The sequence below is a fragment of the Montipora capricornis genome, chromosome 9, assembly GCF_036669925.1.
Source record: "Montipora capricornis isolate CH-2021 chromosome 9, ASM3666992v2, whole genome shotgun sequence".
NCBI classification, from domain to species: Eukaryota; Metazoa; Cnidaria; class Anthozoa; order Scleractinia; family Acroporidae; genus Montipora; species Montipora capricornis.
The window spans coordinates 19,651,774-19,668,929 of record NC_090891.1 but is presented as its reverse complement, the minus strand read 5'-3'; the positions used below and the strand labels follow the sequence as shown (position 1 = coordinate 19,668,929).

The 17,156-nt window shown below is 40.5% G+C and overlaps 2 protein-coding genes across 2 annotated transcripts; one reads left to right on the top strand and one right to left on the bottom strand.

The window, feature by feature from the left end:
• Positions 1-247: 247 nt before the first annotated feature.
• Positions 248-13,107, bottom strand: LOC138015214 (isocitrate dehydrogenase [NAD] subunit gamma, mitochondrial-like). The gene is made up of 12 exons (XM_068862177.1): positions 12,983-13,107; positions 11,349-11,473; positions 10,334-10,375; positions 9,731-9,819; positions 9,496-9,553; positions 9,303-9,365; positions 9,130-9,199; positions 8,226-8,359; positions 5,224-5,473; positions 3,858-3,952; positions 2,941-3,001; positions 248-631 (listed from the first exon to the last, which is right to left on the bottom strand). Exons 1-12 carry the CDS (start codon positions 13,082-13,084, stop codon positions 545-547), a joined length of 1,176 nt encoding a protein of 391 aa, XP_068718278.1. The 5' UTR covers positions 13,085-13,107; the 3' UTR covers positions 248-544.
• A 77-nt stretch (positions 13,108-13,184) lies between these two features.
• Positions 13,185-16,935, top strand: LOC138015293 (tRNA pseudouridine(38/39) synthase-like). The gene is made up of 2 exons (XM_068862280.1): positions 13,185-13,815; positions 14,799-16,935. Exons 1-2 carry the CDS (start codon positions 13,227-13,229, stop codon positions 15,749-15,751), a joined length of 1,542 nt encoding a protein of 513 aa, XP_068718381.1. The 5' UTR covers positions 13,185-13,226; the 3' UTR covers positions 15,752-16,935.
• Positions 16,936-17,156: the final 221 nt, after the last annotated feature.

The window sequence follows — 17,156 nt, the reverse complement described above, 5'->3', positions numbered from 1 at the left end:
GGCTTGGTAAATCATAAAACAGAACGTAGCTGATACAAGAAGATCCTTAATTATACTAATTATACCGTATTATTTTACCCTGAGGGGGGAGTCTTTTACTGTGTAAACGCATCCCCAAGGGTAACATGAACCCTGAGCTGAACCAAACCCAAGCAATTTACCCTCCGAAAGGCCCCACACCCAAGGTGTGTGTTACAACTTATATAAAGGTTGTTTACTGCCAAAAACGTTAACGAGTAGGCAAGAGCAAAGGAACAAAGAGTTTATGTATTTAAACCAAACATTTCCAAAACGTTCTGGAGCTAACACGACTGTCAAAAATCGCGGATTTTCTTAGACTTCGTTTAACTAACCGCCTACCTTTTTTCTACGTAATACAAAGCCTGCGCATAATAAATTTACAATAGCATTACAATGTCTTTCGTGCAGGCACTAAAATAAAGCATTTTCTTTTTTTACAAACTCGTTTACCGACTTCAAGTTGTGCATTTTTTTCTAAACAGAATTTTCAATCTCCTTAAGTCCATTTCTGGGGTCACCTTTCTCAGATTCTTGTAACTTGGCCAATTTCTTCTTTTAAGCATTCAAGGAAGTCTGAAGTCGTGTGTGAACCTCCAATATCTGCCGTTTTCTGAAAGAAAAACCCGCCAAAATTGAGATCGGTGAAACAACTGAGACACATGGCAGCATATTCGGACCCCATCGCCCTGGGAAGTCGGTTTAATTTCCATAACGATGCCATCGTATATTATCGATAGTAACTCGGGGATAGTCGGAAAAATTCCGAGTGCTACGAACAGGGGTCGAAGCAATGATCTTCACATAACTACAGAGAAGCCATTGAACTACCATCTTCGTTAAAGTCGTTGGAACATCTTCAAAAAATAAAAAATTCGACGCTGTTCGCATAATGTTAATGATTTATGCCACCTTAAAGTGCCCCTGTGACCAAAATATCAATTCTTATTTTCCTTTGGATTTCAAAACTATGTTAACTAAACACAAGCGACCAAAATTTTAAGCCTTGATTTCAAAAAGACACCTGTTTATTTTCACTGGAATTTTCCTATTTAATGGTGCGCCATTACTAACTTTGAGGTCTTGAGAGAGCTGGATCGAGGAGAAAATGACGTCAAAGGCTTACTATTTTAAGAATGCAATGCATGTGTACACCGCAAAAATAATAAGCAGCGTGGGAGTTTTGGGCTTTCAGACTTTTAAACTCGTGTTTTGCATATGTAATAAGTTGCTTTCACACGCTGAAATTCTAAGCTAGTGAACCTTTGACGTCATTTTTTCCCTGGATCCAACCCTCTCAGGTCCAATCGGTCAGTTTTGAACGTGCTTAATGGCGGACCGTGAAATATAAAACTTTGACTCAAAGTGAACGGGCTTTGGAAAAAAATCAAAGCTCAAAACTTTCCCAGTCAGGTGTTAAGTTAAGCAAACACACTTTCAAAATCTGAAGAGAAAAAGGAAGTGATTTTTTTTTACCATATAGGGGCACTTTAAGCTCTAAGGCCCGATTCACATGGTACCAGACGAATTTTCTACCGGTTGAAATTTCGTGCATTTAGGGATTCCGTTCACACCGAATCACGCTAAACGTGCTAACATTTAGACACCTCGCCGTTCAAAAATTTGAACGCTTAAATCGGGGACGAATTTTTAGCCGGAGGGGTCGAAAATTTAACCGGCGCGCTGTGAACACCTTGATCGTCTAAATTTTTGCAAGGCAAATGCGTGGTTGCATGGATGCGTGGTAACTCAGCCACTATTAATGGTTTTCAATCACGTGATGTGACGGCCATGTTGGTGCACAAAACAATAGCAAATTGTGGCTCATGTTTCGCATTATAATAGAGTCAAATTCCCAGAAGACTTTTTTCTCTATTGTTCTGTGCGCCAACATGGCTGCTGTGAGGTCAGGTGACAACCATCTATAGTTAACAATTCTCTTTCTTGCCGACATTTTGGACTTCGTAAAGTAGCGCTCTGTTCATGAACAGATGGTAACACCACTGACAAAGGTTAAACTTTAATCCAGTTCGCCAGTTCCGTGTGAACAGAGCGAAAATATTGCACGGTTCCGTGCGAACAAAGTGTCCGGTCAAATTTTTCAACCCGTAGAAAATTCATCCGGTACCGTGTGAATCGGGCCTAAAACAGCTCCCTAATACTCCTTATTTCAAAATGGCTGCCATTTTTAGTATTCTTTTGTTTGATTGCAAATTGGCCCTTTTGGCCTTGTTCAAGGTTACATATTCTTTTGAATTTTACGTTTGAAAATGAGGCACAAAGGGTCAATTTGCAAGGAAACAAAAGAACACTAGACAGGTGGCCATTTTGGAATAAGGTGTATCCCTCAAGTCATTGCCGCACCTTAAATAGACCAACATTCTTTAAGGGAGTGGGGGTGAGGACTTGACACGTAGTATGGGGGATGAATGACTGGGAAAGTAAAACATGCTATACTAGCGTGCCGACTGATGGTTCACGAGAGCTTACCTAGACTTGCAAACGAGTGTGTGCAGGATATAGGAATGAGAGGCAGGGGACGGTAGAGAAAGCTCTTAAAGACGCGACCTGTTAATGAGTATCGGCCAAAATACGGCAGTGGACAGGGGCAAATGGTGACGAATTGTAGCTCGATGTTTGAATGCCAACAGATCGACCTAAGTTCCAACACTTTTGGCAAAGATTATAGCTTCAGATGACACTATGATAAACGCATCCTCGTTTTGTGCCAGATGCAATCCCTCTAATATTGGCTAACATTTATCGAACGAATAATGTTGTCTTAACATCCAAAACGTGTTAAAAGAGATGCTTAACATTCCCACGTGCTGGCCGACAAAAAAATACGTACTAAACGATTTAACGCATTTTTTTTTTTTTGGCAAAACAGAATGATTATCATTGCTTTGTTATTAGACTAACCACTCCTTTTTCCACAACTCTAAGAATAGCACTGTGTATCAAATCACCATAAGCATTCCACCTGAAATGAGGAAAAACAACAAGAATATATTTGCTGTGGAAACAGCATTTCTCGTTCTCCCAAACTTTCACTCGTGTTTCTATAACTCGATAGAAACACGGAGTACATGTTTTCTTTTTCTTTTAGAAAACAACGCGACGAGAAAAAGGAAAACAAATTGTTAACTCTAATTATCAAAATGTAAATTCTCTTTGCTCGCGCCATCACTACTTCAACAAACAATATTACACACTGCAAAGGTCGTTTCCAAACTTCACGACAAAGCTAAACATTTTAAATCCAAGCTTAGGCTTAAATTATTAATCTAGCCTAGGCCTAATATTTTTTCAGCGGCGCTATTCTATAGCAGACTTAAAAAAATGTTTTTTTGAAAACGTGATGTATTAATCTTCAGTGGTGAAGCGAAAAGAAGCGGTTCCTATGGAGTAAAAGCTCCAGTTCGAATCCAATCCACGGATTTGATTTGTTTTTAATTTCCTTATTTTCTCTGCTACCACAAGTCCTGGGACACAGTGTCCTAAATTAACGATAATAGTAAATTGAAACCAAAATAAGAATTAACGATAATCGTTAATTTAGAGAAGAGATCATGTTGCATCATGAGAATTGATTTCACGGTAAGGAACTGGGCTTCATCTTGTTACGTCATCCGGATAAAAAAAATTCCGGATTTAGCATCCACACAGTTGCGGATTCGTAGCAGATTAAAAAATATCCACTCTGAGAGCGTATTCAAAAAGTTCCGGCTTCGCTAGCGAATTCGCCGGATACGTGTAGACGGAAGGGGTATCCTGAAAGAAAAAGTTGGGGAGTCAAAAATATCCGGATACGTGTGGACGAGGCCATAAGTACTAACCCAAGGTGTTCCAACATTAACGTGCTCGCAAAAAGCAAACTCATAGGGTTTGAAATGTTCTTTCCCTTGATGTCTTCACCTGTATGCCGTGCCCCCTGAAAGAAAATTAATAAGTAATCAATACAAATACAGAGAGCTACTTGACTGCTCGGAGAAGTCCATCACCCAGGAGTCTAGATTTCTCCCACTGATGCCGGGTCTGGCCGGCCAGTTCTGACACAAGGAAAGCGCCTTAACTATTTGCTACCCATTTCCAACAATAAGGTAAGTTTTAGAATTGCGCTAATTTTAGGTTGGAGTAAATGTAGCTGTTTATCTTTACTTGGAGATCTCAGTATAGGGGACACTTTGTAATGTCAATTGTCTTTGTTCTCCTAAACGAGTGATGGTGTTGAAGTTGGGAAGACGAGCTAGAAGACACTTTATGATGCTTACTAACATCAGTGTGCATGTAATTACTTGCATTTCTGAACAGATATCATCTGGGTTGTTGTTGAATTTCTCTGTGGAAATTCCTTTGATGAAAACACAAATTGTGCGAAATTCTTAGGCCAATCATCAATGGTAGCAACGAAAAAGGCATTAAGGACGGTGCCTACTATTGTTACTGCGCATATGTTTCTGCGCATCTCGAGATACTCGGATCTCCCATGGGTGGTGCTTAGTAGAAAAATATTTTTGCGCGGTTCAAAACTATGCGGAGAAATTGATCTTGGTATCCAAAAAGAAAATTGGGGGTAACCACACATTTTTCAGAGACAATAAAGCTTCAATTTGGAAAAGAACGCCATACATTGCTTTGTATTTTAAAGCTCTTTACAAATAGTGTTGATTAATTATCTTCGAAAAATGCGTGGTTACCTCCGATTTTCTTTTTGGATTTCAATAACACTTGTTACGATCTGCTTTTCCCGCATATTCAGTAAACCGAGCAAAAATACCTGTGAATTAGTAGGCACCGTCCTTAGAGCGGTTTTCAAATGAGTGTCGTAAAACCAAAGCCAAAGTAATTACTTTGGCCAATCAAAAAGGACGGAGACAATCCGTTAAACCAATCAAAACTCGAAGTAATTACACGTAGCCGACACAAAGCGCGGGAAAATGTGCACGCGCGAGTCACGATTGGTTTTGGTTTCACTTCTGGTTGGTTGAAAAAATGGCGCAAGAACTTTGAACCAATCACTGAGTGAAGTAATCATAAACCAAAGCAATTCGCTAATTACTTTCGACACTCAATTGAAAACCGCTCTAAAACAGTCAATTACGAGATCATCTTCAACACTTAATTCAAAAACACTCCATGCTACCGACGCTGAATTATTCACTACTGCATCGTTGAAGGTTAGAACATTTTTCCAACTCTTACCGATTCAAACACTGCATAGTCTCCTCCGATATTTTCACCAGGCACGATCCCTGGCCCGCCGACCAGCGAGGCTCCAATATTGCTGACGATGTTGCCATACAAGTTAGGCATGACCATCACATCAAACTGCTCTGGCTTGGAAACAAGCTGCATGCAACAATTGTCAATAATCATAGTGTTGTATTCAATATTGGGATAGTCCTTAGCAACTTCACCACAGCATCTCAAAAAAAGGCCGTCACCAAGCTTCCTGTGAAAAGCAAAATCACACTGGCATCCTTACTCATCATGCTTACCTCAAATCTGTTGGATGTAGCTCAACTAAAGCATAATTTAATTTTACACGGCATCGTAAAGTTGGAAAGAAAGTACGCGTGCTATTATTGGTCAATTTGACCGTATTCTAAAGTGGGGCGCGCGTAATTTAAAAAAAATTTTTTGCTCCTTGATTTAAAGACCTAGAGATAATTTAATTGTTTTGCTGTGGGTATGGTAAGGTGCCGCTGTTGTTGTTGAGTTTGCAAACATTGCGTGTGCTTCTTGCTGTGTCGCTGGTGAAATCCACCTCACAATAGACAAGAGTATATTCAAACCAGTTGGCTCTAGCGATCGATGGTTTGCAACCAATCTCTAGTGACACAGATAACAATGCCGCAATGTACAATTACTGGTGGATGAACAAAAGGAGCTAATGGGAGATCTTCTGATAGCAGCTATGACGTACATGTGACATGAAACACCGATAGGACGTTTTCAGCCAACCTCTAGAGACACCAATAACAAAAGAGGAATGTACGACTTCTGGTGGACGAACAAAAGAAGCTAATGAGAGATCTTTTGTTTTCGTCCACCAAGCATGGCGGCGATGACGCTATGTGAAAACCTCCTATACTCGCTGTTTAGAAACATTTCAATAGCCCATTTCCGAGTTGCTGCATTCCTCACTTTCAAAGTCCTGGAGCCCGTTTCTCAAAAGTCCCGAAAACTTTTCGGGCCCGAAAAGCCATTTGTGAACCTGCCAACCGCTTGTTCAAGAAAGCCGATCTTCTGACATGTTTTCAAGGTAACAAAAAGCAAACGAACTGTGAAGTTTGACAATTTAAATCCTCTCCGTTCTTGAGATACAGAGGGAATTGTCACACTCGAAATGGTCCTTTACGTCTCGGGACTTTCGAGAAACGTCCCTGGTGCACAAACATCCAAATGGAAATGAGTTGCGTATTCTCAGGCAAATCAAACTAATTTCCCTTTCAATAGTTGCGCACGAAGACTCACTTCGAAACCGAGACAAACAGCAACTCGGAAATGGCCCATAGCAAGACTGGATTAGATAAGAGTGTTGTTATGGCATGGGTGGGCTCCCCAGCACAGTCACAAATGAGTCTATTTTTAGAATACCCGTTCCCGCGGAAATCAGTTGTCATGTCCCTAAAAAAAAAAACATGACAGAAGCAGTCGCGCGTGACATGGCTTCGTCTGATTGGTTAAAATTGGCGGCCTTTTGTTTGTTTCGCACGCAAAGTGTATCTAAAAATAAATCCATTTGTGACTGTGCTGGGGGGGCAAGACCGCAAAGTGATAGATCAACACTCTCATCTAATTCACTAGCTCTTGCCTATAGACCTAATCGGCTGGTCTTTCACATACCGCGTCGGAAAGAATTAATGTTCATACAACAAACGAACAAAGCGAACAAAACAACACCTAATTAGCAAGGATTAATCGGAATAACAATGGTTCTTTTGTCATCCGCCAATTGGCCCTTTTACAACTAACGATCACATGGTACAAAATCCGCCATGCTGGAGGGCAAGCTGATTATTATTCCCCCACTGGGACATTAAAACAAAGAGACCTGAACCAGTCAAGCTTGACTTGCCTTTGTTTTAATGTCCCAGTGGGGAAATAATAATGAGCTTGCCCTCCAGAGCCGCGTTGCTCGAAGCATGGTTAGCGCTAACCAGCGTTAAACACCATGGAAACCTAAAGGTTTAGATACCTCTTAACTAACAGTTAGCGCTGACCAGGCCTTGAGCAACCCGCCCCAGCATGGCGGATTTTGTACCATGTGATCGTTAGTTGCAAAAGGCCTATTTAGTCCAGGCCCCAGTTGTTCAAACGATGGATAGCGCTATCCACCGGACAAATCACTATCCAGCGGAAAAACACTAGCAAAACCATTTGAGTCATCCAGTGGATACTGATTTATGCGGCGGCTAGCGCTATCCATCGTTTGAACTGACTGGGGCCTGTATATGAAAGTCTACCCACCTAATCGGCTAACTCAATGTTGTACCTAATTCAACACTTTGGGAATAGAACATTTTGTTCCAGGTATTTTCATATCATATCCCCGGTAGATTTGAATTGGGTACCGCAGTACAACATTGAGTTAGCCGATTAGGTCTATTGACATTCAAATCATTATTTGCCAACCACTGGAACAAAAGAGCCCACTACTTATACATACATACATACTCAATTGACCGCTCCCCATAGGGGCTTTTCAGGGCCAATGAAACACAACGAAACGACGGAACAGAAAAAACAACAACATCAACTGTTAAGAATCCCATCCGACCGAAGGCGAATCAGTAGGCTATTTACAAGTGCAGACTTAACTGATTAGAGTGTAATGTGAAGTGCTAGTTTTTCTACCCCATATGAACCTTGTGAGCGTTATCCCTACTAATGGAAATGGGCCCACACAAGGACAGATTTTTGGTCCATTTCTTTGCCATCTTCGGCAAAGCAACGACGTGAAATGATCAAATTTTCACCCGCTAAATGAAAGGCAGTTTATACCAGTTTCATTCTTGAGGAACTGCCACATCCTTGTCGCATTAAAAGCTTTGCAATAGTCGCGAAGTGATTATAATTTATCATGTTTTGAGATGACATTCTCCTTGCTGTTGCCGTCGTGATTGCTAAAGCTCCCTAATGTCTTGCCGAGGACAAAAACAAAAGAAAGCCTTTTTTCTCCTTCGTAAAAAAATACTTACATGATGTTAGCCTTATGGACTGCAGTCACTTTTTTGCGGCCATGCTCCACCGCAAAGTCAAATGCGTATTTTGCAATTAAGGAGCATTTCTCCTCTGTCATGATCTTGAAACTTTCTATCACCCCTGGAACATTCTGAAGAACGACAAAACTGTAAGATGGTTTGGTACCAAGGTAGACGGATAGAGCGGTTTTCAATTGCATTACTTCACTCAGTGACTGGTTCAAAGTTCTCCCGTCACTTTTTCAACCAATCAGAAGTAAAACCAAAACCAATCGTGGCTCGCGAGTGCACATTTTCCCGCGCTTTGTGTCGGCTACGTGTAATTACTTCGAATTTTGATTGGTCTACTGGATTGTCTCTTTTTGATTGGCCAAAGTAATTACTTTGGTTTTGGTTTTACGACACTCGATTGAAACTCGCTCTAGTAGTGGGAATAAGTGAGGCCGAAGTAAAAGAGCAGTCAGAAAAGGGAACAGAGGGGGCATCAGCGCAGGGTGCGTGGGTAAGGGAAGGTTGGATGGGAGGGCAGGTAAAAATGTGGTTTGGAAGAGGGGAAGTGTGATATCGGGATTTTTTATGACAAAGGTAATTCGTAGTACCTGAAAGAAAAACCCTAGAGCAGAGAAGAGAGGTAACCAACTCGACCCAAATAACACAACAAGTTAGTGGTTCAACCCCGGGGGACGGGGAACCATGTGGAAGAAGGGCTGTGTGGGAGGCAGAGTGAGTGTGTAGGCGAAGGGGGTGCGCCTCAATGCTTTAGTAAAGAGCAGGCTGGTACAGTGGGATTAGAAGGAAGGGATAAGCAACAGAGCACTTAAGTTGTTAGGAGGAACAAGAAAGCTTGGCTAGGTTGAGTTGACTGCCTTATTTGACAAATGAAAGATCCAACATTTCATACTTCATGTTCAATATGGCTGTATTCGCCTTCTGTGTTTTCTCTGATTATAACAAGGTCCACATTCCTGTGTCTGATAAAAGGAACAATGCAATTAATTATTTCTAGTTGAAAAGACATTCTGAGACAGTGTTATTTAAAAAGGGGATAAATTATTGTTTAATAATGTCCTGTACCTCACTTCTATACCAGGGATAGATTTACATCTCACAACATTGGCGTAGAGATCCAGGTGTCGCCTGAAACAAATGCAATTAGGTGGAAATGACGAAATACAAACACTGTGTAAATGAATATAATCATCACGATTAATTTGTTTCCTTCTTAGAAAAAAAATGATAAATCCAAAAATAATTTGACACTACAAACCTCAACTCCACATTTAGAGATTTGAATGTTGGTTTGTCCAAAGGTGTAAATATGTTCCCTGACACAAATCAAACTTTTTTTCAATAAATTGAACAGTACAATTTGAAATGTATTTGGTACAGTATTTCACATTTAAATAAAAGAAGAACCATTGAAACACCAAGGAATTTAACATTCTATATTGAAACAAAATGATTATTGTTTAAATAAACATTTAGATAACAATAAACCTTACCCTTAATGGCAACACCATTTCTTTTTACTGAAGTCACCACATCTTCCATTTTGTCACAAAATACCTCCTCATCACTCAGATCTAGGCCACTTAATACCACAGAAAAAAAGATACAGGTGTAAAAATCCAGTCACCCCTCAAATGAGTAATACCCCAATGAAAGCATAATCTGTAGGGCAGATTGTATTTAAAAAGTCTCAAGCGATTCATGTGGTTTTGACATGTACCTAAAAATAATTATTATGGTTTGCAACTCCATGCAATATTCAGTCTCATTCCATGCCAATGAAACTTAAGCCTGGTTCCCACTTGTGCGATTAAGCACAAGCATAATAAAAATTGTGTGGGGATAGGAGTGAAATAAGCATAAACACAATTTCCTTTCCTTGTACTTATTTTTACAAGTGGGAACCGATGCGAGTTAAGCATAAGCACAAGCACAAGGATTCACGCCCCATCTTGAATCTTACTGTTTCTTCCCTGACGTTACTGCACTTGCATATACCACTCACCCTTATGCTTATCACGCAAGTGAGAACCAGGCTTTAGACAACTTAAGTTCATCCTTATTTCAATTATGTTTCAAAGTTATAATTCCTGCACCTCAAATTAAGCTCTTCAAAATCCACTGGTGCTCCCATATATCTGAAAATGAGTACAAAAGTACAACCAGAAAATGGGAGGAAAAATACTGGACATCCTGAACTGTTCAACCACACAACAATGTCTGTACATGACAAGGAATGTTATCTGCTCACAAGTTGTACAAACAAACAACTTCACAAGAACAAAATGCATTTAACTTACCACAAATAAAGATGTACATTTACTATCCATGCTTTACAAGCATATTGGCATGCATAGACATTGTGCTTTGTCAGTCAAGCAAAGAGTATATTGCATGATTTGGAAACTAGTGCTGAAGATCTTTGTAAAACAGTACATACAATGTACATGTATACAAAATTTATCTACAAATTTGCATGCCTAGTTTTGGGGTTAATTCCACAACTACCATTGGGATGTAGGCACATTCTAATCTCACCAATGCCTTATCAGATCCATGAAACAAATATCAGCTGAGTCCTCTACCCAGCATGGCAGTTTTAATAACGTTGTTCTATTGTGTCAAGACCAACATCCCTCTTCCACATGTTGGTGTACAACATGTTGGGGGTTTCCCCGTGTTGGCCCCAAAAAATGATTCAGGGCTGGAGGACAGCTCAGGGTAGAGACAAGCCTCAATAATCAAAGTCCTTTCAGGTGTACTTTTACAGATAACCTTGTAGGGGTGGATAGAAGATTTTTCTTAGGAAGGGGTGCACAACTAAGGAATGGGGTAGCTGACTGGTGACATTTTTTTCTTCTAGAGTACCAGTTGTATTAGAAAGCACCCTGTGACATGAGTCTTCCCCTGGCACGGCGACACGAAGTAACACACCCCCCTGCACTCTCCCCTTAGATCCACCCCTGCCTTGGTGTGCAAGCATGGAGGTCTGTGTTCCTTATTAGACCATTCAAAGAATCCCAAATTTTGTGTCCACTGGTAAAAATTTCTAAAAGTCCATTTTTTCCTACTGCAATTCTACAGCTGAACAAAATTAATTGTAAACTATACCTGAATATATCTTGTACTGCAGTGACCATCTCAGGACCAACACCATCCCCAGGGATCAACGTTACAGTGTGCCGTCCACCATACTTGGCATAAAGTGGAACATCTTGAGCATGGTGCAGTGAACTCTGAATGTTTTAAAATGACAGAAAAAAAAAATAGTTCGAATATTCTTGACCTACATAGTACCAAGCTATCCTTGTACTTTCATTACTAATCCTAAATCCTCTTTAAACAGCGTCTACAGTATCTGTTACAAATGTTGAAACACAGATGGAAATTTTCCCCCTCTCTGCCTTCAGTGTTGATGGTTATGGGATTGAACAACCAACCAGTAAATGAAACATTTAAAGGAGAGAAGAGGAGGGGTACATTATTAATAGCTTGTAGGTGATTTCAATTGCTGTTCTAGCAAAGTGTTAAAACTATTTAAGACCCAAGTTGTAGGTCCATTCAAAAAATGTCCACTTTAAAGCCAACCAGGAAACAAAAAGAGGCAATTAACCCATTTACCCCTAAACCAGCCTTACTTATTATTTTACTGTCTAACGCCAGACAATTTTACTCGTCAATGGGGAACCCCCAGGAGTCAATGGGTTAAACTGTGGGTTCTTAGCGTGGAATGTTTCTAATTTTAGGAAAAAGTATACTTATCAGGGTATAATAGACAAATAAACACTCAAACACACGAAGTTAAAAAGTACATCTCAGAATTACAAGTAAACCACATTACTGTATGTTATTCACCAGACTTGGTCTATCTGGAGAGGGAAAACTATGCCAAGGTATTGTACACACACTAAACCTGGGTCACAACAAATTTAAGGATTTTGGTTTGGGGCTGCTTTGACTGAAATAAGATAATAGTCTCATTAAAGTACTCCTGACTGGCACCAGTGCAATTCCATTTCATGATCAATTCAGACTCACAAGGTTGCTGACATTGTTCTTCACTCAGCCTGGTTTTCACTTTTGAGTGGCCCAATCCATTAAACATCCACTCTAACCTTTCCCTATGCATGACATAGGTTGAGCTGCATGCAGTTGGTAACCAATCTTATTATACGACTACCGCCGTGAGCGGGCAAGATGAGCCAAATCCTGTGCTGTGATTGGCTACCCAATCAGGCTTGATGGAGCTATCTTGCCCACTCGGGGTTTTCGGGTTTGGTCCCACAAGATCAAAGATCATTTTTTGTGTGTTAATCCTTTATTCACTAAGCTTCTTCGGTCAAGATGGCTGGATATTGGCCTTGTTCTTTTTTTTGCCTTCGTCTCAGTCCATAAACAAGCAAAAAAGGAACTTGGCCATCCAGCCATCTTGACCGAAGAAGCTTGGTCAATAACCCATATGTATATTGCCCGATTTTTCGGAAAGACGAGCCTGTAAAAATTAAACCTTGGCTCATTTCTGATGGCGGATGATATGTCAGGAATTTGATATTTCCATATTTTAAGGGAAGGATTCGTGAGCACGTCAATCAAAGGAGAGGTGTAGATAATTCATGGTTTGGCCAATTCAGCTACAAAAAACAGAAGTCAACTACAGTAACTCAGGCGTTATGGAACACGACCCACTTTCTGCTGCGAGTCTACAAAGTCTAGTTAGTTCTTTTTGATTTTGGCAACAATCTCACCTTCTTAAATATCAATGGTGATACCTGGCGACACATTCTCTCCACACCGAGCCCATGAAAACGTTTGCCGACTCGATACCAAGTTACACTCCTGGCCGCCATTTTGTTGTACCACGCGGTCTCACTTTTTCCCAGCGGCTTGTACTCAAAGGGACTAGTATGGTATATAAGATTATCCCTGTTTGCACTTTGTGCAAGAGGTTTTGAGAGTCCGCAAGAAAGTTTTAGCATTTTCAAATAGTAAATGTCTTTAGGGAGCCAAACCAAAATGAACGATGGAGACCACACGGAAATGGACGAAATGTCCGAGCTGCAATCGCTTTCCAGGGAAGTTCTCATCGATACCGTTATAAAGCTAAACAGAGAGAAGAAAGAACTGTTATTGAAGCTTGGAGCCTCGGCAGTTACATGTACTTTAGGAGAAGACAATATTCGGAAAGGCAGTGAATTTTCTTGTAATAAGCCATCAAAGAACCAGGTAGCAAAGGAGAATGATGCGGACAAGAAGAAGAAGAAGCAAAAAGAGTTCGACTTCTCTCGCTATCATAAACGACACGTAGCTATAAAATTAGCCTATCTCGGCTGGAATTACCACGGCTTTGCAAGCCAGGAGAGCACAGAGAATACGATTGAAGCTCACTTCTTTGCCGCCTTGGTCAAAGCTTGTCTGATAGAAAACAGGACCGACTGTAACTACTCGAGATGTGGCCGCACTGATAAAGGGGTCAGCGCCTTCGGACAGGTGGTGTCTTTAAATGTAAGGTCAAATCTTGCAGAAGGTCTTGGCATTATGAAAAGCGGAGACCAGGAAAAAGTGAGAGAGAGGACATTTGGTATGTTTTTCGCGAAAAGTGAAAATTTGGTCGTATCAAATTAGTTGGCAAGCGTACTGTAAATTGACATCTCAAGGGAGGAAGAAAGCTGCTTTGAGCGTTTGCCATTTGTTAGAACGGACTGCAAATCACTCATTTTGAATAAGAGCTGTCAGGCCAGGAAGGATTTCTTGTAGCACACCCAACCATTGTTAGGCAGGTCGTCCATGAAGGCTCGAATCCTGCCAAGGGGTCTGATTTTTCAGTTATCCCCTTTTGCTTATTAATAAATTTAAATCATTTTCACAATAGAGCAGTTTCCAATTGAGTGTCGTAAAACCAAAACCAATCAAAAGGTCGGAGACAATCCATTAAACCAATCAAAACTCGAAGTAATTACACGTAGCCGACACAAAGTGCGGGAAAATGTGACGCGCAAGCCATGATTGGTTTTGGTTTCACTTCTGATTGGATGAAAAAATGGTGCGAAAACGTTCAACCAATCACTGAGTGAAGTAATCATAAACCAAAGTAATTCACTAATTACTTTCGACATTCAATAGACCTTTTTACCGATACGGTGGCCATTTTAATTTCTATTGTTTCGAATAGCTATTATGGGATGCCTAGGGGGCAAATACATATTAATTTGCCCCCTGAACATCCCATAATGTCTTTCGAAACAATAGAAATCAAAATGGCCGCCGTATCTGCAAAAAGGTCTATTGAAACCCGCTCTAAGTAATTGATAATTAATTGATCACTCTTGATTAATTGATTAAGCAATAATTGATAATTTTATTAATAAAGAATTTTAATTAACCCTTTGACCGGCCATTGACCCTAATTAACCCTACACCGGCCATACTTAGTATTTTACTCTGTCTAACGCCAGATGATTTTACTCGTCAAGGGGGAACCCCCAGAAGTCAATGGGTTAATTTGTCAATAATTTATTTGTCAATTATTAATCTAGTTAATTGTTACAATGTCTTTGTTCACAGAGAAAGGAAAAGAGGTGCAAGAAATCCCTTATACTCATGTATTGAACAAGCTTCTTCCACCAGAAATCAGAGTAATTGCTTGGGAGCCTGTGGAGCAGGATTTTGATGCTAGATTTAGTTGTCAGTACAGAACATACAAGTACTTTTTTCCAGCTGCTAATCTAGATATTAATGCCATGAATGATGCGGCAGAAAAATTGGTGGGACAGCATGACTTCAGAAATTTCTGCAAAATGGATGTCGCAAACGGAGTGGTTAATTTCAAGAGGGAACTTCTTTCAATCACAGTGAGCAAGTTAGAAAGTGAACTTAAGAGTTGTGATGGGTTTGACATGTGTGAAATAACGATTTCTGGGTCAGCATTCTTGTGGCACCAAGTGCGTTGCATGGTTGCTGTGCTTCTCATGATTGGTCAGAATCTGGAGAACACTGAAGTTATTCACTGGATGCTTGACATCAAACAGTGTCCGAGGCGACCACAGTACAATATGGCATCAGAAATACCCCTTGTGCTGTATGACTGCAGCTACGAGAAATTGACATGGCAACACGAGCCGGCCATTTTGGATTCATTGATCAAAGAGTTTCAAGGACAATGGGCAACTAATGCTGTTAAAGCTACCATGCTTAAGGGCTTACTTAGAAGCTTGGAAAACTCCCCAGTGACCACACCCACCATCGACAATGAAGGAGATCAAATTGGTGATGAGAAGGCGTGTGACAACATAACCGCATTGCGTGACATGAGAGAGCCTCACTTTTATCAGTTAATGTCATTGGTTCCCTTTCAGATTATGTCAAAAGAGCACAAACCCCTCAAGAAGAGAGCCTTGCACAAGAGTTTTGAATCTAAACTGGAGACCGTTAATGCTAAGCGAAGAAAAGTTGGTAAAGAAGAATTCTCTGGAAAACCAAATAACACTGGATTAAATAATGAAACAACACCATTGTAAACATTTTTTTAAGAAACGAAGAACAGTTGTTCGATTTTGGGCGGAAATCCCTGGTGGAAAATCTTTGATAACGACGTGGCATCAGCAACTCCGTCAAACGCCAAGTTTCACTGATGTAATGTGTGAAAGAGATCGTGCTTCACGTACACCCTGAATTATGGAGCACATTATTTTTCCCTTCCCCTGGAAAACAATTGAAACTTAGATTGGGGGACGATAACCGCGACTTCAGTGTTAGTTCTATGCGCACTCACTCCGAAAATCCGGCGCGGAGCCCCTTGGTTAAGAAAATATCATAACCCATCGATGCGACAAAATTTTGGTTCGGGTCATGACGTCATCGGAAGACTTTCTGTACGTACGCCGTTCAAATTTTCATGTAAGCTAGTGCGCGAAATGTCGCACTTCTGGAAGCCGCGCTTTTGGCGGGAAGTTGCATGGGCTGGAACCCGCGTTTTTTGGCGGAAGTGGCATGGCCAGGGTACTGCATTTGACACTTTGTTTTAGCAAAACAAGCAAACGTTTGAAGACAACCAAAAAACAAGCTGACTATTAAAAACAAATAGCGATTTTGAGACGGCAATACCACATTATACTGACTGCTAGTTGGGAGAAAATATATTCCGTATTGGGCGGAGTCGCGAAGCGACGAAGCCCAATACGGAATATATTTTCCATCATTTATAAGGGTAAATAAAACTGTAAACTAATCAACCCGCGCCTGATCGAAATTTCAATTCTTTCTACCTGCGAAACTAATTTGTTTGCGTACGTCAGCAACCCAATTCAGTGCAACGACGTCAATTTCAACATTAGAACCAATCACAGGCCGCAAAAGTGAGACGGCAATACCACGAAATATTGACGGCTCGCGCATATATGTCGTACAATAAGGAAACAAGAAATAGAGAGCACGTGAAAACAGGCGATATATATATATATATATAATAGTAGATTGAGGAGAGGAATCTGGACAACTGATTGCATGAGTGAAAATGTGGTTCGGCCGGGATATATATATATATATAGTGATTTATCATTTAAGCTGGTCTGCAAACTGAAGATTTATGGAAAGGAAAACTTTTTTTGGAGAAAGTGTGGCAAGTCTTGCTTGAAGTGCGTGGTGAAAAAATATGATTGGCTGTGCGAGTGTACAAATAACCAATAATAAAAATCGAAGAACGTTTGTACTGTTTCGTGCGTTTTTCTCTTTTCCGTAACTTACAGAGTTGGGTAATGAAAACTCGGACTCGTGTTGTTGTTAGTACCTTGTTTCTATCGAGTTTTAGTAACATCCAACTAGTGGACTAATGCAAATCCTGCATTTTGATTGGCCACGCTACTAGAGGACTATTAGTAATAGCCCTCGAGTAGCGAAAAGCGTGACGCTTTCTTTCGTTTTATT

What these genes read in the sequence shown, in the direction of transcription:
- LOC138015214 (XM_068862177.1), bottom strand. Translation starts at nt 13,084, where the DNA reads ATGGCGGCCAGGAGTGTAACTTGGTATCGAGTCGGCAAACGTTTTCAT. An exon ending in GCAGTACAAGATATATTCAG is followed by an intron (nt 10,376 to 11,348) that starts GTATAGTTTACA and finishes ACTCATTTTCAG; the next exon opens with ATATATGGGAGCACCAGTGG. An exon ending in GAGTTGTGGAAAAAGGAGTG is followed by an intron (nt 632 to 2,940) that starts GTTAGTCTAATA and finishes TTTTTCTTTCAG; the next exon opens with AAAACGGCAGATATTGGAGG.
- LOC138015293 (XM_068862280.1), top strand. Translation starts at nt 13,227, where the DNA reads ATGTCTTTAGGGAGCCAAACCAAAATGAACGATGGAGACCACACGGAA. An exon ending in AGTGAGAGAGAGGACATTTG is followed by an intron (nt 13,816 to 14,798) that starts GTATGTTTTTCG and finishes CTTTGTTCACAG; the next exon opens with AGAAAGGAAAAGAGGTGCAA.